This window comes from Brassica napus, chromosome A7, assembly GCF_020379485.1.
Source record: "Brassica napus cultivar Da-Ae chromosome A7, Da-Ae, whole genome shotgun sequence".
Taxonomy (NCBI): Eukaryota; Viridiplantae; Streptophyta; class Magnoliopsida; order Brassicales; family Brassicaceae; genus Brassica; species Brassica napus.
Genome location: NC_063440.1, coordinates 13,362,059 through 13,389,139, shown reverse-complemented (window position 1 = coordinate 13,389,139; position 27,081 = coordinate 13,362,059). Strand labels below are relative to the sequence as shown.

Sequence of the window (27,081 nt, the reverse complement as noted above, 5' to 3'; positions counted from 1 at the left end):
TTTTGACGTCATGGAGCATCTAGCTGTCCACCTCCCATATGAAGCATTGCTTCGTGGACCTGTACATTACGGATGGATGTATCAGTATGAGCGAGCCATGAAATATTTGAAGGGAAAAGCAAAGAACCTCGCCAAAGTTGAAGGTTCTATAATTGCTGGAAGTTTGACGGAAGAAGTTTCTCACTTCACATCGTACTACTTTGCGTCAAAAGTACGTACCCGTAGAAGAGCTCCAAGAAGATATGATGATGGTGGAGTTGCGCCAACATATGCAGTTGCTGGTGTTCCAGACATCTTTAGCCAGATTGGACGACTCGGTGGGAAGTCTAAAGAGGTTTGGTGGTCGAGTGAACAAGACGCTCATAGTGCACACACCTATATTCTACTCAATTGCGAGGATCCATTGATGCGTTATTTTGAAAGGTAACATATATGGACACTTCAAAACACATATAATTAATTATATAATTGCAAGAGATTCATTCCTATGAAATGTGATTAATTTTACAGCCTATTTGTTTCTCAAGTCGAAGAAACATTTCCTGGTATATCCACAAGTGACGTAGACAAAAGGAAAGATCAGCACTTCATTAAGTGGTTGCGGAATCAGGTATTATAACTCAAACTATTTTTTCATACATGATTTGTATTTTAATGTTCTCTTTATTTTTGCAGGTTGATTATGACGACGATGCAGATTATCCTAAGTGGTTACACGAAGTAATTCAATCTCCACTTGTAAAGGTCACCACATCACAGATGTATTTCACACGAGGCTACACTTTTCACACATATGAGTATGGTAGACAGCGGGCGACCAGTAACTATGGAATATGTGTGAAAGGGGAAACAGATTTCTACGGGATCTTGACGGAGATTATTGAAGTCGAATTTCCAGGGATACTGAAGCTGAAATGCGTCATCTTCAAATGTGAATGGTTCGACCCCGTCGTCAACAGAGGTGTTCGGTCTAACAAATTTGGTGTAGTTGATGTCAACGGTGGACGTCGGTACAACAAATTCGAGCCTTTCATCTTAGCTTCACAAGCAGACCAAGTTAGCTTCCTTCCATACCCTCGGATGAGAGATTCGGGTATAAATTGGTTAGCAGTGATCAAAGTTACACCTCGAGGACGAATCATCAGTGGAGAAGAACCACCATTGCAAGAAGAACAGATAAATGAAGTCGAGGAACCTGAACAAGAAGTTGATGACATCCTTCTCATTGATCCGCATAATCACGAATACGAAGATCTTACCGATGATGCCACAGACGAAGCTGTAGAAGACGAGTTTAATGAAAATGATGATATTTCTAGTGATGACGAGAATGTCGATGTATCCGATTGATGTATTTGATTTTGTGTAGTTTGTTTTATGAATAAGGTAATGTGAGAGTTTGTTTTATGAATAAGGTAATGTGGGAGTTTGTTTTATGAATAAGAAATTGTGGGAGTTTGTTTTATAAATAAGTAAATGTGGGAATTGTGGTTTGGAATGAAAATAAAGATGGGGTTTGGAATATATGAAGTAGAAGATAAGGAATATGGGTTTTGGGGTTTGGGGTTTCGGATTTTAGGGATTTAAACGTACTGCTCGTTAATTCCTCGTAACCTGACGTCGAATGTACGACGTAATCCTCGTTTATTCCACGTAGGACAGAATCGTCGTAAAGACCTCGTAATGTAAATTGACGTAAATGCCACGTAAAGTAAATGACGAAGGAGGAACTCGTTTATTCCACGTAGGAAAGAATCGTCGTAAACACCTCGTAAGGTAAATTGACGTAAATACCACGTAAAGTAAATGACGAAGAAGGCACTCTTTAATTCCACGTAGGATGATTTCGTCGTAAACACCTCGTAAGGCCACGAGGACTTTACGACGAAATTAAAAAAGCGGGGCACGCTAATTCCACGTAAGCCAAAATCGTCGTAAAAGAGTCGTAAACTAACGACGATATTACGACGAAAATATTAAAAATACTAAAAAAAGAAGAGAAGAAAGATGCTTGAATCACATTTGGCGAGACTTACGTAAGTCTCGACCACATGAGTTCCAAATATCTTCTTCTCTTCTTTTTTTTTCCAAATTTTCTAAATTGGTGAAAAGCGGGACTTGCTACTTCCTCATAGTATAAAAACTAGAAAAAAAGAAAAAAAGAAAGATACTGGAATTATATGTGGCGAGACTTAAGTCTCACCCACATAAATTCTAATATCTTCTTTTCTTCTTTTTTTTTTCAAATATTTCTAATTTGAAAAGTATTTTGGTGAGGAGTGTGATTTGAGATAGGGTGTGTTTTGTGAGTTTGTGTGTGTGGTTTGAGAAGGAAAGTTGTGGGTATTTATAGAAAATAAAGGCTCGCTAATTCCTCGTAACTGGTTAACTCGTTAATTCCACGTAACCCTTTTCGTCGTAAAAACGTCGTTAACGAAAACGCGGGCCTTTGTATTTCGTCGCTATTTCGTCGTAACTGAAAACGCGGGCCTCTGTAATTCCTCGTAAGTTTACGAGGAATTTACGAGGACAAGTAATCTTATATATATCCCGAGCGAGCTCGCTCCGTCTTTCCTCTCTACTTCCTCTCCACTTCCTCCCTAATTCGTAGCAATGGTAAGTCTCTCTAATTCCTCTCTAGTTTGATTAGTTTAGGATAGATTAGGTGGTTAGTATAGGGAATTTAGATAGGTTTACGGATCTTATGTTATTTAGTGTTGATTAGGTGGATAATGTTGGGAAGTATATGTTCACGAAAATTTAAAAAATTAAATTTTTTTCTCAGGTTCGAAAAGGTAGACTTACTGCCCATTACAGAGAGATGTTCGGTGAGCCGGGTAGTCGTTTAGACCCGTCGTCTTCTTCAGCTCCCGGTTCTTCGGGTCAGGAGACTGTCCCCGAGACTCAGTACACTCAGAGAGTCATTGGATCTCCTTCTTCTAGTGCACCATCGGTTCTTCACGTGCCTCCCCAGATGCCTCCTCCTCCTCCTGTGCCTCCTACGATGCCGGCACCTCCGATGCCCGCGGGCGAGATTCATCCCGATTTGATGGTGCCTCCGAGTGCTCCTTACTCGCAGTACACCGTAGAGGACATTCTCCGTCTGCCAGGCAGAGAAGGTTTACCAGTCATCGACCCCGACCGACCGGACGGAACTTTATGGTATGTTTCATTATTTTTTTATTCTTTTTAAATTCTTTTATAACTTTAAAAAATAATTTATATTTTAAATTTGTATTTTTCAGGTGGGGGATTGACGGATGTCTTGCATCGGACGTAACCGATACGATAAAAGGTTACTTCTCCATGGCACATCCGAACTGGAAAATGACGCCCCACTACGTCAGAAAGACGTGGTTCAAAATTTACGCTGTAAGTTCTATTAATTAAATATATATCTTTAAATTTTTTTATTATTTATATATATATTTTTTTCTAAAAACTAATTATAAATTATTTTTTCCAACAGCAAAAATATAATTGGGCCTTGGGGATCACTGAGAGGGTGAGAAAGAAGTTTGAAGCGAAGGCGAAAGTTCGCTTGTTGGACACGGTCTCCAACTGGAAGGGTGACTGGATCGTGAAGGGGTATGAGCGTGGCAAACCCGCTGAGCTCACCACGGATGTCTGGGATGGCCTCATCCGATATTGGCGTCTTCCTGATTCCATTAGAATCGCCCAGTCTTGCTCTAACTCCCGTAACACAGTCGATGAGCACGGGAACGGGCCGATGCTTCACACTACGGGCCAAAAACCCCACGCCGGTGTCCGTTTGGAAATGGTAATTAAAAATTTAATTATATTAAATTTTTAGTATATTTTTATATATATTCTAATTAACAACTTTCTTAAATGTTTTTTTAGGCCAAAGAGACGGGAGAATTCCCGTCTCTTATGCAACTTTACGAGAGGACCCACAAGAACAAGGCGGGCCGATTTATAGATGGCAAGTCCGAGCAAATCTACAACGATTTGGCTGCTCGGGTTGAAGAACGCCAGACCCAGCTGACCCAACAGTCCACCGATGGATTACCCGTCACCTTATCCACACCTGAAGTGGATAAGCTTTACGAGGAGGTAAATTTTCTAAAATTTTAATTTTTTTAAATATTCATTTAATTTAACTTTAAATTTTTACTAACAAAATTTATTTTTTGTTTTTAAGGTTGTCCCTAAAAAAAAGGGACGGACGTTGGGGATTGGTTCCGTCAACGATGTTCCGAGAGCGACATCGTCTTATGTTCAGCGACGGGATGAGGAAGTCTCTCAGCTGCGTAGGGAGTCCGAAGAGCTGCGTAGAGAGTCTACTCAGCTGCGTATAGAGTCTACTCAGCTCCGATCTCGTATGGGTGGACTCGAGGGCTTCTTGGACGTTGTAGCGGCCACAAATCCGGAATGGGCGACTTTGTTGAGGACCATGCGACAACAAAATCCTATCCCAGGCCAGTCACCGACCGACGACTCACATGCCGAGGCGGATGTTCAGGCGAGGAGTGATGAATTCTACGAGGCGATTAATTAACGACCACCCTTAGTTCTTTTTAATTTCGGTTATTGTATTATGAATTCAAAACTTATTTATATATAAAATATTTTGGTTTTGATTTTTTTAGAATTTTAATTTTATTAATAATTTAAATTATATTTATAATTATATTTATAATTATAATTTTTTATATTTCTATAAAATAATGAAACGAAGTAAATTCGTAGCTAATTTTGCGGCTTCTTTACGTGGAAGCTTAACGTGGTTTTTACGAGGAAACATTTACATGGAAATAACGTGGAAATCTATCAAGGTTTTTACGTTTTCTTTACGTGGAAAGCTCTCAAGGTATTTACGTTAATTTTACGAGTATTTATTTACGTGGGTTTTACGAGGAAAGCTTTTCGTGGTATTTACGAGGAAACTTAGCGACGTCCTTACGTGGAATCTTTACGTGGTCTTTACGACGAAATATCCTCCTTCGCTTTTACGACGAAATTATTTCCTCGCTAACTTACGACGAATTAGCGAGGATATATGCGTTACGACAAACGTATAACGACGAAACGCGTTTCCTCGCTAATTCGTCGTAACACTGCTTTTACGACGAAGTAACGAGGAAAACTGCCCTCGTAAAACTTGTGTTTTCTTGTAGTGTTAATTTCAGAATGTTCGGGAAAAGATCGATGAGCCGACTTTGGGGTGAATCGATAATGGATCGGATTAGACTGCGTGGATCGGACTTTGATACCATGTTAAGCTAGATGGACTTCCAACCTAAAACCAATTGGTGATAAGTAGAGTGACTCATCTATCTTATATATTGCTTAAGATCCTTTCCAATATCCGATGTCTGACATTTATCCCTAATATCCATTACCTTAGTTTTTCAGATCAGCTTTTATTTATGATAGATAATTCGCATTAACAAATATTTAAAATAGCATATTCTTTTAATCGGATGTTCCCTAAGGAACTTGAATAACTGTATACTGTAATAACATTATGTCTGTATATATGAATCTTTTTCTTTCGAATGTCAAGATCCTCAATTAATCGCCACAAGATCAATACCAATATATAACATTTTCTAGGGTCCGTGAGATGATTTAGGGCCTGACTGGTTCAAACGCAGCGGTTGCGGTTGCGGTTGCGGGAGTTTGTGGATGCGGGCGGTTGCGGTTTCTAGCGGTTTTAAGAGATTTGTACGACTGGTACTGCGGTTAAAAATTGGTGCGTTTGCGGGTGACTTATGACTGGTTAACTACCAAATGCGGTAACAGTCAAATAATAAATTAACAATATTTACATTTAATATAATTATAAAAATATCAAAAATCATAAAATTATAATAAATATAAAATTTATATTTAGAAAGTTATAATTTTAATTTTTGAAAATTTATTGAAATTGTTTTTATTATAAAATTTTATAATATTAATTAAAATAAAATAGATATATTTTAATATTTTCATAATTTCAATTTTAAATTTTTATTAAATATTTTTTCTTTGTATATATATTGTTTTAAAAAAAAAGAAAAAAATTTTACCCTCCCGCAACCGCCCGCAACCGCAAACGCTAGCTGGAGCCAGCTTTTGAATTTATGAGATTCGGAGCGGTTTGAAGCGGTTTAAGGCGATTTGAGTGATTGTTGCAAACCGCCGACAACCGCTACCGACCGCAAAAGCTGCGTTTGCGGGTGGTAGCGGGAAAACCAATCGCCACCTTAATGGAAAGAGATCAGCGGGAATGATTTTGCATTCAATGGGCTTGTGCAATTCGGCCTTTGGGGGGGGGGGGGCGGGGGGGGGGGGACACATATGTTAAGGGTCACACATTTCATCCAAGCATATCTTCCCCCCAAAATTTCCTAAATATTGTCTACATAATGTAACCGACGATGGTTGTTGTTGTTTTCTTATGTCTTTTCGTCCGATTCTTTCTTGTTCATATTGAATGTATTCACGAGTATTAATATCATCGTTAGAAGTTAAATATATTAGCATTTTTTTTTCCTATTTTACTTTCTTATTCTGATCTAATGTATTTACAAATATTAAATCATCCGAATTCAACAATTTTTAGCTTGTAATCTACATATTAAAAATGAAAAATTCATTTTTTACTTTGAAATGAACTAGCTGATCATATATGCATTATAGAAATAATTTTGTGGAATAATATGGTGGTTTCCTTGAAGTTTAATATTAATTATGTTATTATATTTAAAATTTTATATTTTAATATAATATTTATTTATTAATATTGTTTTAATATTTATATATATGTGCTAGTTATTTACAAAAGTTTGATGAATTCAAATTAATTATAACAAATATAGGACCATAGCATAAAATATAAATAGTTTTGAAATTAAGTTTGAAATTTTGTTTTTGGAGTAAAACATTTTTAAACTTCAAATATAGAGTTTTGAAAACTTTAAAATAGAGTGTCTTTTGGAGATGCTCTTAGACACTTTATAACTTCAAATATGAAGTTTTTTGCTCTCCAAAACGAAACTTCAAAACTTTAAATTTGAAGTTTTGAAGAGTGAAACTCTATAATTGAAGTTTCACTACTCAAAACTTCAAATTTGAAGTTTCATATTTTTATTTGCATTTTGGTCCCTATAATCACACATCACCTTTATAATTCATAAATATTTTCTTTTTTACTATTTTAATCCTTAAAAAGTTAGATCTCATATATATATTTTAATTTTTTTTTACAGATTTTAAAGTTTACACATAAAATTAAATAAAAATTTTAAATAAGATTTAAAATATTTTAAACTAGATTTAGACAACAATAATATACAAAAAAACTTGACAAAAAATATTTTTTAAAATTACACGAAGACATAACTAGTACACAAATTTAAATATTACAACAACACTAATAGTAGTTAAGTTTGATCCGTAACCTTCAAAATTTTCAAATATTGTCCAATTTTTTTTGTGTAACTCAAGATGGTTGTTGTTGTTGTTTTTGATGTATTTTTCGGACACTTCTTTATTGTTCATATCAAATATATTCACGAGTATTAATATCATCAAAAAAGAATTAGTTTTTTAGCAATATTTTATGTTTTTCTTTTACTTTCTTGTTCCGATCTTATGTATTTACAAATATCAATATCATCCGATTTCAACAATTTTTAACTCGTAATCTACAAAGTAAAAATGAGGAGAGCCATTTTTACTTCGAAATGCACTAATAGATCATATATGCATTACGAAAATCATTTTATGGAATAATATGATATTTCGTTTGAAGTTAAATATTAATTAAGTTATTTTTATTTAAATTTTATATTTTTATAGAATATTTTATTAATTAATATTGTTGTAATATTTTTATGTATGTGCTAGTTATTTATAAAAGTTTTATGAATTCAAATTAATTATGACAAATATAAGGACCATATTATAAAATACAAATAGTTTTGAAGTTGAATTTCAAGTTTTGTTTTTGGAGAAAAACACCTATAAACTTCATATATAGAGTTTTGGAAACTTCAAAATATAGTTCTTTTTTGGAGATGCTCTTAGCAGACGGATGTTATAAGTTTTTTTTTTACGTCGTTTGGATAAATATCGTGTACTAGAGATTTTTTTTTTAATAAGAGCATGCTTTTTAGTTGATTAATAAAACAAGAATGTATCTTAACGCTACTAAGAAAACAAGATGGTGGGAAACAAGAAAAGAAAATGTTATACACATTAAAATAGAAAATTAACGACTACGCAAAAAATGGGAAACGAAAAGTCTAAGCAAAGGTTTGGTTGAAACAATAAAATCCATCTGAACAAATGGACTTAGTACAGAGAGTCCGTACATAACGCTCTTGAAAGTTTCTTATTCCACACCGTTTCTTAAGTCTCAAATAAAATTTCTCTCAAGTGAATGAAAATAGTAAATATGGTTTTGGGGACTTCACTTTCTCTAACGTAATGCCCCCTTCATCAATTGATTTTCTCTTTGTATATTTAATTTCATCGTCGTTCTAAGTAAGACGAATAGGAAGAGTTTTTATTCCTCTCCAGGAGATTTGAATTTGATGAGAGATGGGAATAATCAGCACAATATTGGGTACGTTTGGTTTCGGATTCGGGACGACGGTTGGGATCGTTATCGGTTACTACTTATTCATCTATCACCAGTCTACTGATGTTCAGGCATCTTTCAATCTTCTTCTCAAATATTTTGTTTAATACATTTCTCAACATGACATTCGACGATTGTTTTCCCGTTAAAATGCGACGAATCTTGCCTATATATATTTGATAATTTTTGCATTCATGAAATTATATGATCACTTTGCTTTATTTTCTTTAAAAAGTTCTGTGTGATTATATTCGATTCTTAAAGTTGAAACAAAATGGGGAAGTTGAATTGGGGATTAATTTTAAAATTGTTAGAAAATTTGAAACTGAGCTCTTTTAATTTCTTACAATGTTCGTATTGGTTAACTTATTTATATATTATTTGTTCAATCCATGATCAGGATCCTGATATAAAGCCATTGGTGGAGTTAGATTCAGAGACTATATCAACAATGTTTCCTGAGATACCTTTGTGGGTGAAAAATCCAGATTTTGATCGTGTATGTTATACTTCCTCTTAGACACTCTTACTTGAATGATAATATATATGCATGGTCTAAAATATTGAAACAAAGTCTCTCTAATCTCTGTAGATTGATTGGCTTAACAAGCTCATTGGCCATATGTGGCCTTATATGAACAAGGTAAAGTCTTCTTCTTCTTCTTCATAGCTTCATGTTTTTTTTTTAGTCCTCAGTTACTATAACCATTGTTCCCTATAACGTTTTCAGGCTATTTGCAACATGGCCAAGTCTATTGCAAAACCAATTATTGCTGAACAAATTCCAAACTACAAAATAGATTCAGTTGAATTTGAAATGCTCACTTTGGGATTACCACCAACTTTCCAAGTTTTATCCTAGTGTTATTTAACACTTATAAATAAACAATCTTGTCCTCAAGATTCTGCTTCCTTGTTGTTTATTTTTATTCTCACCCTTATTTGCAGGAATGAAAGTTTATGCAACTGATGACAAAGAAATTATCATGGAGTTGTCAGTGAAATGGGCAGGGAACCCTAATATCCTTGTTGCAGTCAAAGCATTTGGGTTCAAAGCTACTGTCCAGGTAAGTTTTTGTTCGCTGCATCTCCAAGAAAAGCCTTTTCATCTTTTGTGACTACTTGCATTGCAAGTTTGTATCATCAGGTGATTGATTTGCAAGTATTTGCTACTCCAAGGATTACTCTGAAGCCGTTGGTCCCTTCTTTTCCCTGTTTTGCCAACATATTTGTCTCCCTCATGGATAAGGTCTAATCCAAATGGAGCAAATAACACCTTAATACGCATAGAGAGTCTAAAATGTGATTTCTTCTGCAGCCCCAAGTAGACTTTGGACTGAAGTTACTTGGTGCAGACGTAATGGCCATTCCTGGCCTATACCGCTTTGTCCAGGTACAATGATTCCTTCCAATCAAAGCAAACATTCTATTCGGACCTTAAACTCTAAAAGAACCGTTTCTTGATTATTTTCTTATTGTAGGAACTCATTAAAGATCAGGTTGCAAACATGTACCTATGGCCAAAGACTTTGACTGTACAGATAATGGATCCTTCTAAGTAAGTTCTTTTTCTACTTAAAGTCTCACTTCTACTTCTGTTTGAGTATTTGCTAAATCTTGAATCTCATGACATGCAGAGCAATGAAGAAACATGTTGGATTGCTTAATGTGAAAGTCATTAAGGCAATAAAGCTTAAGAAAAAAGATCTTCTTGATGGATCAGACCCTTATGTGAAATTAACACTCTCCGGTGACAAAGTTCCTGGTAAGAAGACAGTTGTTAAACACAGCAATCTAAATCCTGAGTGGAACGAAGAATTCGATTTAGTTGTCAAAGAACCAGAGAGTCAAGAACTTCAGCTCATTGTTTATGACTGGGAACAAGTAACACCAACAACTACAAATCGCTCTTTTTTTTGCTACTTAGATTCACATTTTTTTGACAATCTCTCATTTGCTATCCTTCTATCTTCTTGACCAAACTCAGGTTGGTAAACATGATAAGATAGGAATGAATGTGATTCAACTTAAAGACCTTACTCCAGAGGAGCCAAAGCTCATGACACTTGAGCTTTTAAAATCCATGGAACCAAACGAGCCAGTTAGCGAGAAATCGCATGGACAGCTTGTTGTTGAAGTGGAGTATAAATCCTTTAAAGAAGATGACATCCCAGACAACTTAGATGATCCAAATGCAGTAGAGAAAGCACCAGAAGGCACACCTTCTGGTGGTGGGTTGCTTGTGGTTATTGTTCATGAAGCTGAAGATTTAGAAGGCAAATATCACACAAACCCTTCTGTTCGTTTGATGTTCAAAGGAGAAGAACGTAAAACAAAGGTACCAAAAAACACTCTTAAACTCAAAATCAAACTGCAAAGAACATTAACTCTAGGGTTTTTGCATGGCTGGTTCTAGGCACATCATGATGAAACATTCGTTTTGGCCCCTTAATTTTAAAAACATATTATATAGAGACTGACATGCTACCCAAATTGTTAAAAAAAATTATTAAGATGAATCTAAAAAAGTTTTTGGCCCTCTAATTCTCAAATCCGACCCTAGGTTTTTGATATATATTTGGTTTGATATGCAGCGTGTAAAGAAAAACAGAGAGCCAAGATGGGATGAAGATTTTCAATTTCCATTAGATGAACCTCCCATAAACGATAAGCTTCACGTTGAAGTCATAAGTACTACTTCACGAATAGGTTTAAATATGCATCCTAAGGTATAATACAAGATCTTTATAATTCATCTGAAGATCTTCGAGCAAGAACAAGAACTTGACAGAGTGTTTTCTTTTTTCTCTATATCAGGAAACTCTTGGATATGTGGTGATAAATCTTGGTGATGTTGTGAGTAATAGGAGAATCAACGATAAGTATAATCTGATTGATTCCAAGAATGGTCGGATTCAGATTGAGCTTCAGTGGAGAACTTCTTCTTGATACCAAAGGTCTGTGTTTCCTTCTCCGAGGGCTGGCTGATGACAGAACACTTTTTTGGTTTCGAGTTCCTTGCTCTGTACGTAACATCTCTAGATAAACTATGAATTAATTTTAAGCGTAATGGACCTCATGGAAATTGCTGGGGACAACTTTATTTTTTGATATTTAATTAACAGACCCAATAAGAATTCTCTGATTTAGCTTGCAGCTTCTTGGAAAATGGAGACACCAACTATGTTTTAGGGCATCTTCGACCCATAACACTATTTTAATGTCAAAATTACACTATTTTAATGTAATTCTTGTACCAATTTTTTTTTATTTCTCTAACTACAACACCAAACTTTACACTAAAAACTATTTTATAATATTATATGTATTTATATTTATATTTATCATTTATTTAATTGTCTATTATATTAACTAGGCAAAGAGCCCGTGCGATATCGCACGGGAACTCATTTTATAAAGAATATATTATAATCTATAATTTATAATTTTATATGCCTGATAAAAAATTAAATCATATAAATAATTAAATTTAATTTTGATGATTAAAATATGATTTACAAAGTATTCAAATATATATATATATATATATATATATATATATATATATATTTTATAAACCTTAATGTTCCCTTTAATTTTTTATCAAAACACATATTGCATACAATTGTGTCTTCATCCTTTTTAAGTTTTTTCATACATTTTTCACATGATAGTTATCTTCAACCACTTTTTGAACAAAATGCAACTTTTTTTTTGCATGATATATAATTTTTTTTCCTATTTAAGACATAATATTAAAATTATTAGTTTATAATTTTAAACAATTATAATTTATATGTTGGTAATTGTTATTTTGTATATTTATCTACCTGCTTTATTTATTAAAAATGAATATTTAGAAAATTGAATATTGTAATAAATATATGTTGATTTACGTTAATATGACCCGTCTCATTTATAATATTTTTTTTTAATTTTTGAGAGAGTTCTTATAAAATACCAACAATTATTATATAAACTAACACATTACTTAAATAAAACCAATATTTTTTAAAGCAATCCCACTTTGAGATGAAAAGACACCTTGTTTAGATGAAAAGTTACAACTTTGACATTATTTTTTTTTCCATTTTATTATTAGTAGATTAGTGAAAATTTGATTTGAAAAATGCATGGGAGAGACTATTTATAGATTTTTTAAAGCCTATTTGAATAGTCACAACCCTTCAATATGAATAGTCGCATTCTTGTAATACTCACAACTTCTCACTTTTTAAAAGATACTAGTGAATAGTCACAACTTTTAGACTATTTTTAGAAGGACACAACCTTACAACATATAACTTTTAGAAAAAAACACAACCCTCTACACATATTTTTCAAAAGACACAATCTTTCAACATAATTGAAGTTCACAACCTTAAGAATTAATTGGAAAAGACACAACCTTACAACATAGAACTTTTAGAAAAGACACAACCCTTTACACTAGTTTTTCAAAAGATACAACCTTTCAACATAAGTGGATTCACAACCTTAGAAATTAATTGGAAAGGATTCACAACCTTAGAAATTAATTGGAAAAGACACAACCTTCCAACATAGAACTTTTAGAAAAGACACAACTCTTTACACTTCTTTTTCAAAAGACACAACCTTTCAACATAAGTGGACTCACAACCTTTGGAATTAATTGGGATTGCTATTATTAGTAGAAAGACACAACCTTACAACATAGAACTTTTAGAAAAGACACAACCCTTTACACTACTTTTTCAAAAGACACAACCTTTCAACATAAGTGGATTCATAACCTTAGAAATTAATTGGAAAAGACACAACCTTCCAACATAGAACTTTTAAAAAAGACACAACCCTTTACACTTCTTTTTCAAAAGACACAACCTTTCAACATAAGTGGACTCACAACCTTTGGAATTAATTGGGATTGCTATTATTAGTAGATAAAATAAGTAAATAGTATTTTATTATAGTAAACAATGTCACACCAAATTTGGTGTGAAATTATAGTGTTACACTAAAATGGTGTGATTTTTAGTATTGGGTTAGAGAAGGTTTTGGTGTCTTTTTCTTTTTTTTTTACAACGAAAGACTATTATATTACTCAAACTTGAGGTAGTCTGGATAACCAGACCGGAATAAAACAACCAATATAATAAAGCTCTCTATGGAAAGACTTTACCATCCTAGCTAAAAAGTCTGAAATCTGATTTTGCGCTCGTGCAATATGAGTAATATTGAAGTCCGGAAAGCATATTTGCAGTCTCTATCCTTTCAAATTATGTCGCAAAACTTGGCCAAGCATGGGGCTCCTTAATCATGGAGATCAAATCCTTGCAGTCCGTTCTGAAGCTTTGACATGACGAGTACTGAAGCATACTCTACATCGCCCATCTCAGTGCTTCTACTTCTGAATGCATGGCAGACTCTCGCCGAATATAATTTCGTGTTCCCATAAGTTGAACCTTCCCGAAGCTGTTCATCCAAACCCTTCACACCCGCGGAACGGTGCTGTAGATGTCCATGTCTCATCTATCATACATATATTACCCAAGCTTAAGACTTGAGGTTCGTCAATACTATGGTCTTGTGGAGTTGATGGCACCATCTCGTTTGCATTGACGAGGCGTGACACTCACTTTCTGCATAGAAAACTAGCTCCAAAGGATTTTTGTCTATCCCCCTAAAAAGTTTATCATTTCTGGTCTTCCAATGTACCAGATTATCCAGGGATAAGAATCTCTGTCTAAATATGACTCGACAATGTTGTTTTTTCTCCATAAGAGATAATCCATATTAGCATAGATACTCGGGAGATGGAAGATATTTGGGCTTGTTGGCGTCGCTGATAAGGTCCAAACTTGTAGAGTTGATGGGCATTCAAAAATTATATGAGTAACATATTCTTATGGTTTTCCACATTGTGGGCAATAGTTATCGCATCTCATGTTACGCCTTATCAGATTCTTTTTTTACTGCCACATGAACTGTTATCAATTGCCATATAAGATGACATATCTTCTGTGGGGATTTTATCATCCAAGCAAATGTTTGAAACTTCGTTATACTGGGCTCGAGTACTTCCTTCTCATCCTCAACCTTCAAAACTTGCGAGCTACCCAATATCTTTATTAAACCGTGTACTGGCCATTCTTAGTGCAGAATGTGTCGTGGCAATGATTTGAGCTTATGGCCAAATTCCTTATGAAAAGTATATTTTCAGGGGCAACATAATCTTTCAGTAACCAACATCCCATTCCTGTGATTCCTGATTAATAAGGTCATTGACTCTCATGTTCGGATGCAAAACTGGAGCTAAGAGGCAAACCGGCCTAGCTGGCATTGTAGGATCCAAAGATCTTGAAAATGTTTTGGTGTCAAAATCACACTAAAATATAGTTTATGATTTCCATCATTATGGTTATTAATTCAATGATAATATTTTCAAATATAATAGTTGAGTTTGAGTTAGTTAATAAAGAAAAGTGGGATGGTTAATTACTGGTTGGTGAATAGTTGGTAGGAATGGTATGTGTAGTAATCTTAAATTCTCCGATATAATGATTTGGTGAACTTCATATCTTTCCCAATTTCTCGTTTATTCTCTTTGTTTAGTTCCACAATCACTTCCTATAATCTCTGAGTTGTAAAATACATTCTATCTCCGCACCTGCATGCATACAATCAGTTTCAAAGAATGAGTGGTTTAAACAAACAAATATTATTATTATACGAATGTTTGGAAATACAAACTGCATTTTCCAAATATACAAGACTTTTTCTTTGTTAGCAAATATAGACTTTTTGTAACACAATGTGATTGGATTGATCATAGTTAAAAGTCAATAGACATACTACTAAGTACTAACTATGATTCATGAATTTAAAAACGAAGCTACCAACTGGTGTGATTATGATTCTGTGATGGGGCACTCAGTGACGTGGTGGATCGTTATTGTTTGGTTTACTTAGAATTGGGCACGTCCCTTTGGACTCTCGTCGCCTATGTTTCCTAATCCGTAGGTAACTGATGAGGAAAATCAAGAGAAGAAAGAAAGTAATTTGATATTTCGGAATCGTGCCGTAACACTATGCGGCACGTTCTTGATGATGATGATATTTGCCAAATCCGATGTGCCTCTCCATATTTTGCTATACTTACTATAGTTATAAACTTATAGAAATAAACCATAAAGTCTCTCGTACGTAATTTTATTTGATTTTTTTTTTGCAATACTATGAACTCTGTAGACTGTAGTAAATGTATTTAATATAAACACATTTGTGACATTTGCATTTTTCTTGTTTTCATAAAACCAACAGATAGATCCTTCCTCTCATTCAAAATTCAAATCCGCGAAAATAAAGAAAGAAAGAAAAAGAGATTTTCAAATTTTGATAATAAAAAATACGTGTTGAATAAATAAATAAAAAGTATTATACGGGAGGTGGGAGCTGTAACATAGTTGTATTGAAGTATCAATCATCTCAAAGTCATCAATCAACCGCCACATTAAGCATCTTCCTTTCTTCTCTGCTATATTTTTTTTGGTGGCTTCTCAAATTCACAAGCTTACGACTTCGATTCTAGTTATAGAGTGCGATACACAGGCTTTGCTTATTAGGAATGATTTGAGGAATAAGCACGAAAAAGGGAATTTATACGATCCGGCGGAGATGAGCGCGTCAAGGTTCATAAAGTGTGTTACGGTCGGAGATGGTGCTGTCGGAAAAACCTGCATGCTGATTTCTTACACCAGCAACACTTTCCCTACTGTAATTTCTATTTTCTTTTTCTTTTTCTAATTTATTTATGGCCAAATCATTAACCATGAAGCTCGTGTGGACGATCTAACATAAAACCTGTGAACTGGTGAATCTCTCAGGACTATGTTCCAACCGTTTTCGACAACTTCAGTGCTAATGTGGTTGTTGATGGCAACACTGTAAATCTTGGCTTGTGGGACACCGTTTTGGAACATTCGGTCTTCACTTGTTTTTTTTTTTTTTGAAAACAGGTCAAGAAGACTACAACAGGTTAAGACCTCTGAGTTACCGTGGAGCAGATGTATTCCTTCTTGCTTTTTCCCTCATCAGCAAGGCTAGCTACGAGAATATCGCCAAGAAGGTTTTGCCTCTTCTATATAACTTATGATGAGTATAAAAAGTCTAATTTGATTTTGTTATCTCTCTCAGTGGATTCCGGAGCTCAGGCATTATGCTCCTGGTGTTCCCATTATCCTCGTTGGTACAAAACTTGGTATCCACACTCTTTCCTTCTTGAACTCATCATGCTATCTTTGGTCATCTTCATAGCTTTTTACAGAGTTTTGTATGGCCATGTGAGATTGTGAATTTTTTTTGGGATTTGCAGATCTTCGAGATGACAAGCAATTCTTCATAGATCATCCAGGTGCAGTTCCTATTACTACAAACCAGGTACTTGATTCTTGTACTATGGTGTATGGTTGTTATTAGTCTCCGCCATGATGATCACTTTGTGATGAAACATGGTTCCATTGTTGTTAATGCAGGGAGAGGAACTGAAGAAACTGATTGGCTCTGCTGTCTACATTGAATGTAGTTCAAAGACTCAGCAGGTAGATATAAAAATATTGCTTGTACTGCTTCTTATTATTTGCGTACTATGAGGCTTAAGTTTGTTGGATTCTACAGAATGTGAAGGCAGTGTTTGATGCAGCCATAAAAGTGGTTCTTCAGCCACCAAAGCAGAAGAAGACTAAGAAAAAGAACAAGAACCGTTGTGCCTTCTTGTGATTATAATATATGACAATTACGATAGTGAAGAGAGACATTTCGAGTTAGCTTTTTGTATAGTTGCTTAAATCAAAGCTGTGTTGTTGTATCTTTTGAGTTCAAAGTGTGTACTACTCTTTGCTATGTAGACATGGGATCATTCTGTATTGACATACGAGTCTAATTAATATGGCAATATTTTTGTTTATGCTTTCAAGCTGTTGTATATGCAAGTGATTTGGTTGAGATATGATATGAACCATCTCGTGCTGTCAGATCGAAACTATAACTAGAGCCAACTTCGTTGGTGTCATAAACTCATTGATGTCAATGAGCACAAGTAATAGTACAAGATTAGAGTCAGAGATCAGTCAAGTATTATTGATACTTGTGTTTGTTACAATCAGTGGAACTGTACAAGCTAAGGCCTAAGGCTATAAAGCTGAGGAAGAACAAAACAATTACGGGGACAGGCCTAAAACAGGACTGTGTATGGCAATGAAAAAATCTCCACTTCAGGCAAATACTGGGGTCTACGGAAACATGAATCTCCCGACTTCTTCATTTTAGCTAGATACCATGTCTTCATTCATACAAGACTTGACAGGAGCCTTCTTTTGTCGAAGAAGCCAGTCATCACTGCTGTTATCATCTTCCTCCATCGAAATGCAGGGAAGACCCAGGTTCCTATCTCAGGATCAGAGACCATAGAGTGCGGGGTTTGCCAAAATCCTTTCCTTGTTTTAGCGCGCATTGATCATCATCTTACCCGCTTTCTTTGTTGGTTGACAGGATGACATATATTATCAGTTAAATGTATGAGATTTGATCATTTCTTATTGAATTGTGTTTGATTACAACGAAATAAGTTGTTGGTCGTGTCTCATGTGGGTGTTGCTTCCCCTTTGTGTTGTGTATATGAAAGTCTTTCGGGTGATGAACAGTCTTGTTTCTCTCTGATGACTGATTGTTTGTTTAAATGTCTGACCATTTAGATTCTCCGAGAGATATAAATTACATTATGATTTCATTGTGTTCATGTGAGAGATATAAACTGGGAAACTTGCCCTTTTTATGGTCGTATAGTATAACATTTATATATCTATACGAGCTGATCCTTAGTGTAATGCATATATTTTGCTACTTATTAATGATTATGGTCATGTCACCATTGAAATGAATTAAGTGCAACATAGAGTCCATAACTCTGACAACAGCAATAACAACAAAGGTCTACAACACCCATTTATAGTTTTATACCATGGCCTTTAGCGTTTTGAGTTTGCTAGTCAAGGATATACGTTTAAACGCAACAGTCCAACGTAATTGACATATCTAACTAATCGGGTTTCACGTTTGTATGCAAACATGCCATCTTCCTCTCTTGTATCATATTATGTGCAGTTGTACTATAGTCATGACTCACGTCTATAACATGCGTGCGAGAAATGGGGGTAAATAGAATATTCAAAGGTATTATAAAACTTCAACAAACTCAGTATTCTTTTCGATACTTCTTCTTCTTCTTCTTCCTCGAGCTCATGTTTGTGTGATCACTTGTTATTTTCGATACTTCTTCCTAGCTCGAGCCCGTGTTTTTTTGATCACTTGTTCGAGTTGTTATAAATAATAAATGGAAGCATGTTCTATTTTCTTACTTTCTTTGGATAGAAACAATATTGTTGAAGTAGTGTATATAAAATAATGCAAAACGAGAGTGAGACTAGTGATGAATTACGTAATATCAGGAAAGTTCGGAATGTGTGAATGAGAAGAAGCCATAGAAGACAAGTTTCTTCTTCTTGTAACCATCAAAACCGCATGCTTGTGTCCGCAATTTATTTTTATCTGAATAGAGACACTTATACTATTTCTTTTTGTCTTACACTCCTTTATATTCCGGAGCTTCGTAACAAGTTCTTTTTTTTCCTTATCAGACGTGTAAGAACATATAACCAATATGATGAAATATAATGTTGTTTCGCCTTCGTGTTCCAAACTATTCCGATGTGTTTTGTTCCTCCCACTCTTTTTTATCTTCTTCGTTGCCTCAGCTAGACACTTAGAGCAAGTTCCTGAGCCGAGTCCAAGGCCAGCCCCGGTTCCACAACCGAGTCCAAAGCCGAAGCCATCTCCAAGTCCAGGGCCAACCCCGGCTCCAGAGCCAAAGCCATGTCCATGTCCAAGTCCAGGGCCAGCTCCGACACCCTCGCTCCCTAGGCCACGCAACACGACGTTTCCTGCGATCTTTGCATTTGGGGATTCAATTGTAGACACAGGAAATAACGATTACATTTCAACATTAGTCAAAGCTAATTTTCCCCCCTATGGCATGAATTTTCCACACGGACTTCCCACCGGTAGATTTTGCAATGGCAAGATCCCTGCTGATTTTATAGGTGACTTTGCCTTTACTTTTAGTACATTTTTGCATTAAGTTTTTTTTTCAAATTAATCATAATTAACATTTTTTTTTTTACAATATATGAATTTTCACCCTTAAGTTTGAAAAAGATGCAACAAAATAAAAGTTGAAAAAAATCCATAGAAAAATATTTAACAAAGACGCTTAGTAAACAAAGAAAATCATAACTAATGATTGCCACTCGCACAGTAACGACGACCCTATTTGCCTATTACATTAACTTTGTTCCATTTCATATCTTAAATTTTTGGATTGGTTTAATTGGTCTAAAAATAGAAATTATTAATACATAAACTTATACGTAAAATATTATCATCATAACTACGTAAGATCATTCTCAAAAAAAAAAACTACATAAGATGGCATCGCGTCAGCTTAAGAATGAATATTTTTTTTTTGTATTTTCAGTGGAAACATTCTTACTAAAATTGATCTTTTTTGGTCTTTACTTTCGCAGCGGAATTTTTAGGAGTAAAACCAACTTTACCGCCATACTTGAAGCCAGGGCTAACCCAAGAAGATCTCATTACTGGTGTATCATTTGCTTCGGGTGGTTCTGGCTTCGATCCTTTGACACCTATCGTTGTAGTAATAACATCGGACTATCCTTCGCCGTTCGAATTACCTTTCCTTAATTAATTAATTTTAAAACCTAATTTCATTTGATAACATTTTTGTTTTCATGTGTTACCAATGTTATACCTAAGAGCGCAATACCGATGTCAAACCAGTTGACATATTTTCAAGAATATATAGAGAAAGTAAAAGGCTTTGTGGGAAAAGAGAAAGCTGAGCACATAATATCCAAAAGTCTAGCCATTGTGATTGCGGGTAGCGATGATCTAGCTAACACATACTATGGTACACATGCAGAAGAATTATTATATGACATCGATGCATATACCTCTTATATGGCTAGCTCTGCTTCAAGTTTCGCTATGGTATGTTGAAATTTGAAAATTATATGAGCCAGATAAAGTAAAACCTGATGAACATAGAGTGATCAAAATTTGGCAGCAACTATATGAATCTGGAGCAAGAAAGATAGGATTCATTGGTGTTTCGCCAATCGGGTGTATACCGATACAAAGAACCGCAAGAGGGGGACTTAAGAGAAAGTGTTTTGATGAAATAAACGTTGCAGCTCAGCTTTTCAATACCAAACTCTCAAGAAGTTTGCATTCAGTGGCCGAGACCTTGAAAAACGCCACTTTGGTGTATATTGATATCTACTCTCTCTTCGCTCATATGATCCAAAACCCCAAAGAATATGGTAACTACTGTTTTTTTTTTTGAATGAAAGAATGAAAAAGGTGGTAACTACTGTTGTGTGTGAATGAGCTTAAGACTATTATTTTTTTTTCATTTTTGGGGGGAATTTTGCAGGATTTGATGAGATTGATAGAGGATGTTGCGGGACAGGGATGGTCGAATTAGGCCCGCTTTGCAACCAATTTACATCACTTCTTTGCAGCAATGTATCTTCTTATATGTTTTGGGACAGTTACCATCCAACGGAAAGAGCTTATAGAATTTTAACCAAAAAGTTTGTAGAGACTGACATGAGCCCTTTTTATGACAAATAAATGTAGATTTAAGATGTGTCCGTTGATGATATAATTTGGCTAAATAAAAGCTGTAACTCATTTGGTTTAATGTATTTTTTGGAACATTAGTTGGTATAATGTTTTAGTTCCTGACTATGGTATGATACGTATAATATTAACATGGAACAAGGAATTAAAAAAAGATGAGTGCTTAATTTATAGGGCAACTTTTATTATGGGATGATGGGAAAAATATCATTGAAACTTTTTCCTCTTTGAAAATATAGAAGCTGCGCTAATTAAATAATCAAATGTAAAAATGATGTTGAATTTCTTCTAACGACCTACGCTTTTTGTTTATGTGATGATTCAATTCAATAAACATAATCCATTATCCTTCTTGTTTCACTTAATCGAATTACAAAGAGATAAGATGGATCGGCTGAAATAGAATTATAACTAAAGGTTAAAATCATATTAAAAGGCCAACAATCTTTAAAATGGCCAACCCAATCATATACATTATTGATTCTAAGTTGTGTCTTGTGTGGGAAACTGACTAGTATATTACATAGCCATAACCCTAACTCCAAAAATCAAATTAACTGATGATATCTTTTGGGTTTAATCTCTAGATACTGAAGATACTTAAGCGAGAGTTAGGTTCCGAGAAGTCACGAAAGATACTTGAGAGAAGTTAAGTTCCGACTAGAAATGGAATATAATGAAGGTCTCAAAATGTGTGATGAGAAGCCGTGTCACACAAGCATCTTCAACACGGCCACATAAATTGCATGCCCTAGTTTACGTAATGCATATATATACATAGGCACACGCAGATTGATATTCATATTGACATGACGGTTGAAATCGCTTGAGTGGAAGTTGTCTTACTACTACTCGTAGTAAAAGCATGAAGCAATCTTCTATGGTCCATTCTTGTTCGATGCTATTTCGTTTTGTTGTCTTTCTCATATCCTTTTGTATCTTCTTTGCGACAACGTCCCATGCCCAAGTAGTCCACCGACGGCTCTGGCCGTGGCCATCAATACCTTGGCCATCAATGCCTTGGCCGTATCCATGGCCAATGGAACCACCAGAATCTGGCCCACCACCAGGCCCATCACCAAATCCTGGTCCACCATCTGGCCCATCTCCACGCCCACCATTACCACCTAAGCCGCAACCAAAGCCATCACCAGCGCCTGGTCCATCGGCATGTCCACCAATACCACCTAAGCCTCAACCAAAACCACCACCAGCCCCTGGTCCATCTCAATGCCCACCACCTAAGCCGCAACCAAAGCCACCACCACCGCCTGGTCCATCGGCATGTCCACCTAAGCCTCAACCAAAGCCACCACCACCGCCTGGTCCATCGGCATGTCCACCAATACCACCTAAGCCTCAGCCAAAGCCACCACCAGCACCTGCCCCAACTCCATGCCCACCTCAACCACCAAAGCCGCAACCAAAGCCACCACCAACACCTGCTCCATCACCAAAGCCAGGCCCATCACCGCCACCACCGCCACCACCTAGTCCAGCTCCGAAACCTGTACCACCACCTGCCCCGTCGCCAAAACCTAGCCCACCTGCTCCATCGCCAAAACCAAAACCTAGCCCACCTGCCCCATTACCACCTAAGCCAGAAAACAAAACTATACCGGCCGTGTTTTTCTTCGGGGATTCGATATTTGACACAGGGAATAACAATAATTTAAAGTCAAAGATAAAAAGTAACTATCGTCCCTATGGTATGGATTTTCCTTCCAGAGTAGCCACCGGTAGATTCAGCAACGGAAAGGTCGCTTCTGATTATATATGTTCGTACTCCCTCTCTCCCAAACTTCCACCTTCATCTTCTTTTGCGCCAAAATTTGGCCCAATGTGTCTTTTTTTTTTGAAATTGACTTAACTCTTTTTTAAGTATTTCCTCTAAGTACTTTTCTCATTGTTTCGTGCTTCCACTAGCTACATATTTGGGAGTAAAAGAAATAGTACCCGCATATTTAGACCAGAAGCTACAACAAAACCAATTACAACGAAGCGATCTACTTACGGGCGTCTCTTTTGCTTCGGGTGGTGCTGGCTTCGATCCTGAAACATCTGAATCAGTGGTAAATTAAGATCAAATTGACAATCCCTTAGATTATTTTTTATTGTTGCAACGTTAATTATTATTAATACACTGACTTATCATTTTAAATTATTTAAATCAGGAGGTTATACCAATGTTGGACCAATTGTCATATTTTCAAGACTACATAAAGAGAGTAAAGAAGCTAGTAGGAAAAAAAGAGGCTAAACGAATAGTGTCCAAAGGAGTAGCCATTGTGGTCGCAGGAGGCACCGATCTGATTTATACATATTTTGGAATTGGTGCTCAACACCTTAAAACTGACATCGACTCTTACACCACCAGCATGGCTGACTCTGCTGCCAGTTTCGTTTTGGTACATATTATATTATCGAAAACACATAACGATTTAAATTAGTCCAAAAAAGAAAACTCATACGATGTTATTTTTTTTAATCAAAAAACAATAATTTACATGCAAATATTTGGGCAGCAACTGTATGGATATGGAGCAAGACGTATAGGAGTGATCGGAACACCACCGCTTGGTTGTACACCATCACAAAGGGTAAAGGACAAAAAAATTTGTGATGAAGAGATAAATTATGCTGCTCAGCTTTTTAATTCTAAGCTCGCTATTATTTTGAGTCAACTGTCGGAAACCCTACGAAATTCTACATTGGTTTACATGGACATCTACTCTATCTTCAGTAAAATTCTAGAAAGCCCTGCGCACTATGGTAATTATTATTGTATTATTCATATATGCTGATTATCATATATCATCATATGAATTTGAAAAACATATTTGCATGCAGGATTTGAGGAGGTAAAGAAACCGTGCTGCAAAATCGGATTAACGGGAGGAGGTGTATTCTGCAAAAAGAAGACATCAAAAATTTGTCCCAATACATCGTCTTATTTGTTCTGGGACGGTGCCCACCCCACTGAGAGAGCTTTTGAAACCTTAAACAAAAAACTTGTTAAAAAATACCTCCGTTATATCTGATTAATAACTATCTTTATTACATTATTAATGTCACCAAAAGGAAAACTTTTGCAACGTATTATAATGTAGGCATGAGCGGTTTCTGCGACTAATAATGCAAACAACATTTGAGATAGTCATGTAAGCCTTTGTTTTGTATCAAACGTGAGGAGTGTTCCTCACCGAGCCAGTCATGTTTATCTAAGATTTGCACTAGATTATTATGTAAGAAAAAAGATCTACACTATATTTTTATAAAGTATTTGAAATCTGCATGGAATAACAGAAAATGTTAAAATCTTATAGTTATAATTTACAAGAGATCCAAGACCACTATAACTTAAAAACATTAGATTATTGAGTCCCTAGATTATTGTTGGATTTAATTTTTTTAAAATTTATAATTGAATTACACCCTCTATCATTCATTTAAGTGTCGTTTGTATAGGCTCTAGTGAATAAATATAAAATTGCTGCTTTGAAGTAATCAAGTTGAATATAGAACATGAATGATAACCACATTAATATGATTAAATCTACACATTTGTGTAGGGTAAATCACTCTGATAATTCAATGCAAATGTGTGGTAAGACCTGATTTGTTAGGTTTACTAAATATACATTCAGTCTAATGATAGAAATGGGGAGTGTTCATTTAACCACAAAATAAATAAGTTTCATACCATTATTTGAGGGACTCGATTAACTCTCTCAGCCCTTCACTTGTGTATAAATCTATGTAAACCGATAATGTAAAAATTAAAACGAAAAACATAAAATTACAGCCAGAAAAAAAAACAAAGAAAAAAACATAAAAACGTACTTAATTAGCAATCTCTTTGAGATGGATTGTATAGCCACAAAGTTTCTAGTAGTATTGTTATCTTTATGGCTTTCATGTATTCATGCTATACAAACTGGAAGATTTCCAGCGATTCTTGCATTTGGAGATTCGATTCTCGATACTGGTAACAACAATAAGCTAATGACAGTGTCGAAGAGCAATTTTTTGCCATACGGACGCAATTTTCCTTATCATATACCTACTGGAAGATTCGGGAATGGAAGAGTACTATCGGATTTAGTTGGTATATTGTTCTTTATCCAACTCATAATCAAACAAATTTTAAAATATTATTTGACAATGGAGTATAAACTAACAGTTACATATAGCTACATTCTAAAAAATGAAATGTCATGATATGTGTATATGTAGCCGAGGGTTTAGGGATAAAGAATCTTGTACCTGCTTTCCGTAGCTCATTTCTTAAAAGTAGTGACCTTCCTACCGGAGTTTGCTTTGCGTCTGGTGGTTCAGGGTTAGACAAATTCACTGCATCTATACAGGTAATTAAATAAAAACATAATAGTTATTACCTTCATTAAGAAAAGATAATGACCCTGATTAATTTATCCTATATGGTAACGTTAGTTAAAAATAAACCCTATGTGGACTTCATTTATAGGGCGTTATATGGGTACAAGACCAGCTGAAAGACTTCCAAAGTTACATACAAAAATTAAGCCAAGAAGTTGGAGACGCCGCTAAAGTTAAAGAGATTATAGCCAATGCCGTGGTTCTAATCTCTGCTGGAAATAATGATATTGCTATCACATTTTTTGCAACTCGGGCTAAGAAATTGAGATACAATATCGAAACATACACTGATCAGCTCATAGAATGGAAAACTGCGTTCATGCAGGTATGTAAGACAATCTAAAATGTTTTGGTTATAGTTCTTGTTATTTAAATAATATTGTTAAGTTATAACTATTCTTTAATATGACAATCAATGCAGAATCTATATAATATGGGAGCGAGAAAATTTGCGGTCCTTGGAACGTTACCATTAGGATGTTTGCCAGGGGCGAGACAATTGAGCGGAGATTTGATATGTCTTCCCCATGTGAACCATGGTGCTAAGATATATAATCAAAAGGTAGCGAATTTGGTCGTAAATTTCAGACAAAGTCTCCCTGATGGCAAATTCGTCTACATCGATATGTATAACTCACTTCTTGATGTCATCGAAAATCCTAGTAAATATGGTAAATTGATCAACACTGGCTAACTATTAATACATGTGTTGGTTTCCTTGTTTTAGATATATAAAACTAAGGGTTATAGTTTAAATTTTTTAATACATTTCAGGGTTTAGAACGGCAAAACCATGCTGTTGCTCAGTGATGACTCCGATTCCATGCTTAGATTCTGGTAGCCATGTATTCTGGGACTTTGCACATCCTTCTGAAAAAGCCTACAAAGCCGTTCTACCCAATATCGTCAGTGTCATCAGCAATAAACTTGCTTAGTCACTATATTAGTGTAATTTTCTTTTTATATGTTTAGATATTAAAGCCCATGAACGGTGGTTTAAGTCTGGCACTTGCTGTTAGTACTTGTGCTCATCTCTGTGGTTTAGTTTGGCTCATGTTACCATCACTAATAAATAAATCATGGATGGTTTCATCAGGTCCGGCTCAAAAGATAGGTGGTCTTGTGCAATATTTTTTTCCCTATATTGATAGATGCTTCTAAAAGTCGGATCGATAATTTAAAAGAACTTCAAAATCTAGGACCCTAGAATAATACTCGCCGTTCTGTTTCATTTTAATTATCGTTTTAGATTTGTGCACATAGATTAATTTTTTTTTAATTTTATATATTTACTAAATAAAAATATCATTACAAATACACCTAACCAT

The 27,081-nt window shown here is 35.2% G+C and overlaps 4 protein-coding genes, 1 long non-coding RNA gene and 1 pseudogene across 5 annotated transcripts; 5 read left to right on the top strand and 1 right to left on the bottom strand.

Moving 5' to 3' along the window:
* The first annotated feature begins 7,968 nt into the window (after positions 1-7,968).
* Positions 7,969-11,866, top strand: LOC106356444 (synaptotagmin-2). Its single transcript, XM_022688819.2, has 12 exons — positions 7,969-8,667; positions 8,997-9,095; positions 9,189-9,239; positions 9,327-9,445; positions 9,543-9,663; positions 9,744-9,845; positions 9,915-9,989; positions 10,078-10,154; positions 10,234-10,480; positions 10,584-10,934; positions 11,191-11,325; positions 11,414-11,866. Exons 1-12 carry the CDS (start codon positions 8,557-8,559, stop codon positions 11,543-11,545), a joined length of 1,620 nt encoding a protein of 539 aa, XP_022544540.1. The 5' UTR covers positions 7,969-8,556; the 3' UTR covers positions 11,546-11,866.
* Positions 11,867-12,165: 299 nt separating this feature from the next.
* On the bottom strand, positions 12,166-13,273 carry LOC125576533. Its single transcript, XR_007314944.1, has 2 exons — positions 13,123-13,273; positions 12,166-13,092 (listed from the first exon to the last, which is right to left on the bottom strand). It is a non-coding gene; the product is annotated as an uncharacterized LOC125576533 (long non-coding RNA).
* Positions 13,274-15,406: 2,133 nt separating this feature from the next.
* On the top strand, positions 15,407-19,321 carry LOC106356443 (annotated as a pseudogene).
* Positions 19,215-21,526, top strand: LOC106356442 (GDSL esterase/lipase At1g20120-like). The gene is made up of 5 exons (XM_013796198.3): positions 19,215-19,734; positions 20,218-20,348; positions 20,468-20,701; positions 20,778-21,033; positions 21,147-21,526. The coding sequence occupies exons 1-5, from the start codon at positions 19,296-19,298 to the stop codon at positions 21,344-21,346; spliced, it is 1,260 nt and encodes a 419-aa protein (XP_013651652.1). The 5' UTR covers positions 19,215-19,295; the 3' UTR covers positions 21,347-21,526.
* Positions 21,527-22,220: 694 nt separating this feature from the next.
* LOC106356441 (anther-specific proline-rich protein APG-like) lies at positions 22,221-24,396 on the top strand. The gene is given in 5 exon segments (NM_001316215.1): positions 22,221-23,133; positions 23,282-23,427; positions 23,530-23,763; positions 23,881-24,127; positions 24,206-24,396. Coding segments are annotated over 5 exon segments (1,731 nt in total).
* Positions 24,397-25,124: 728 nt separating this feature from the next.
* Positions 25,125-26,916, top strand: LOC106356439 (GDSL esterase/lipase At5g63170-like). The gene is made up of 5 exons (XM_013796195.3): positions 25,125-25,463; positions 25,592-25,722; positions 25,842-26,078; positions 26,175-26,424; positions 26,528-26,916. The coding sequence occupies exons 1-5, from the start codon at positions 25,220-25,222 to the stop codon at positions 26,686-26,688; spliced, it is 1,023 nt and encodes a 340-aa protein (XP_013651649.1). The 5' UTR covers positions 25,125-25,219; the 3' UTR covers positions 26,689-26,916.
* The last annotated feature ends 165 nt before the right edge of the window (positions 26,917-27,081 follow it).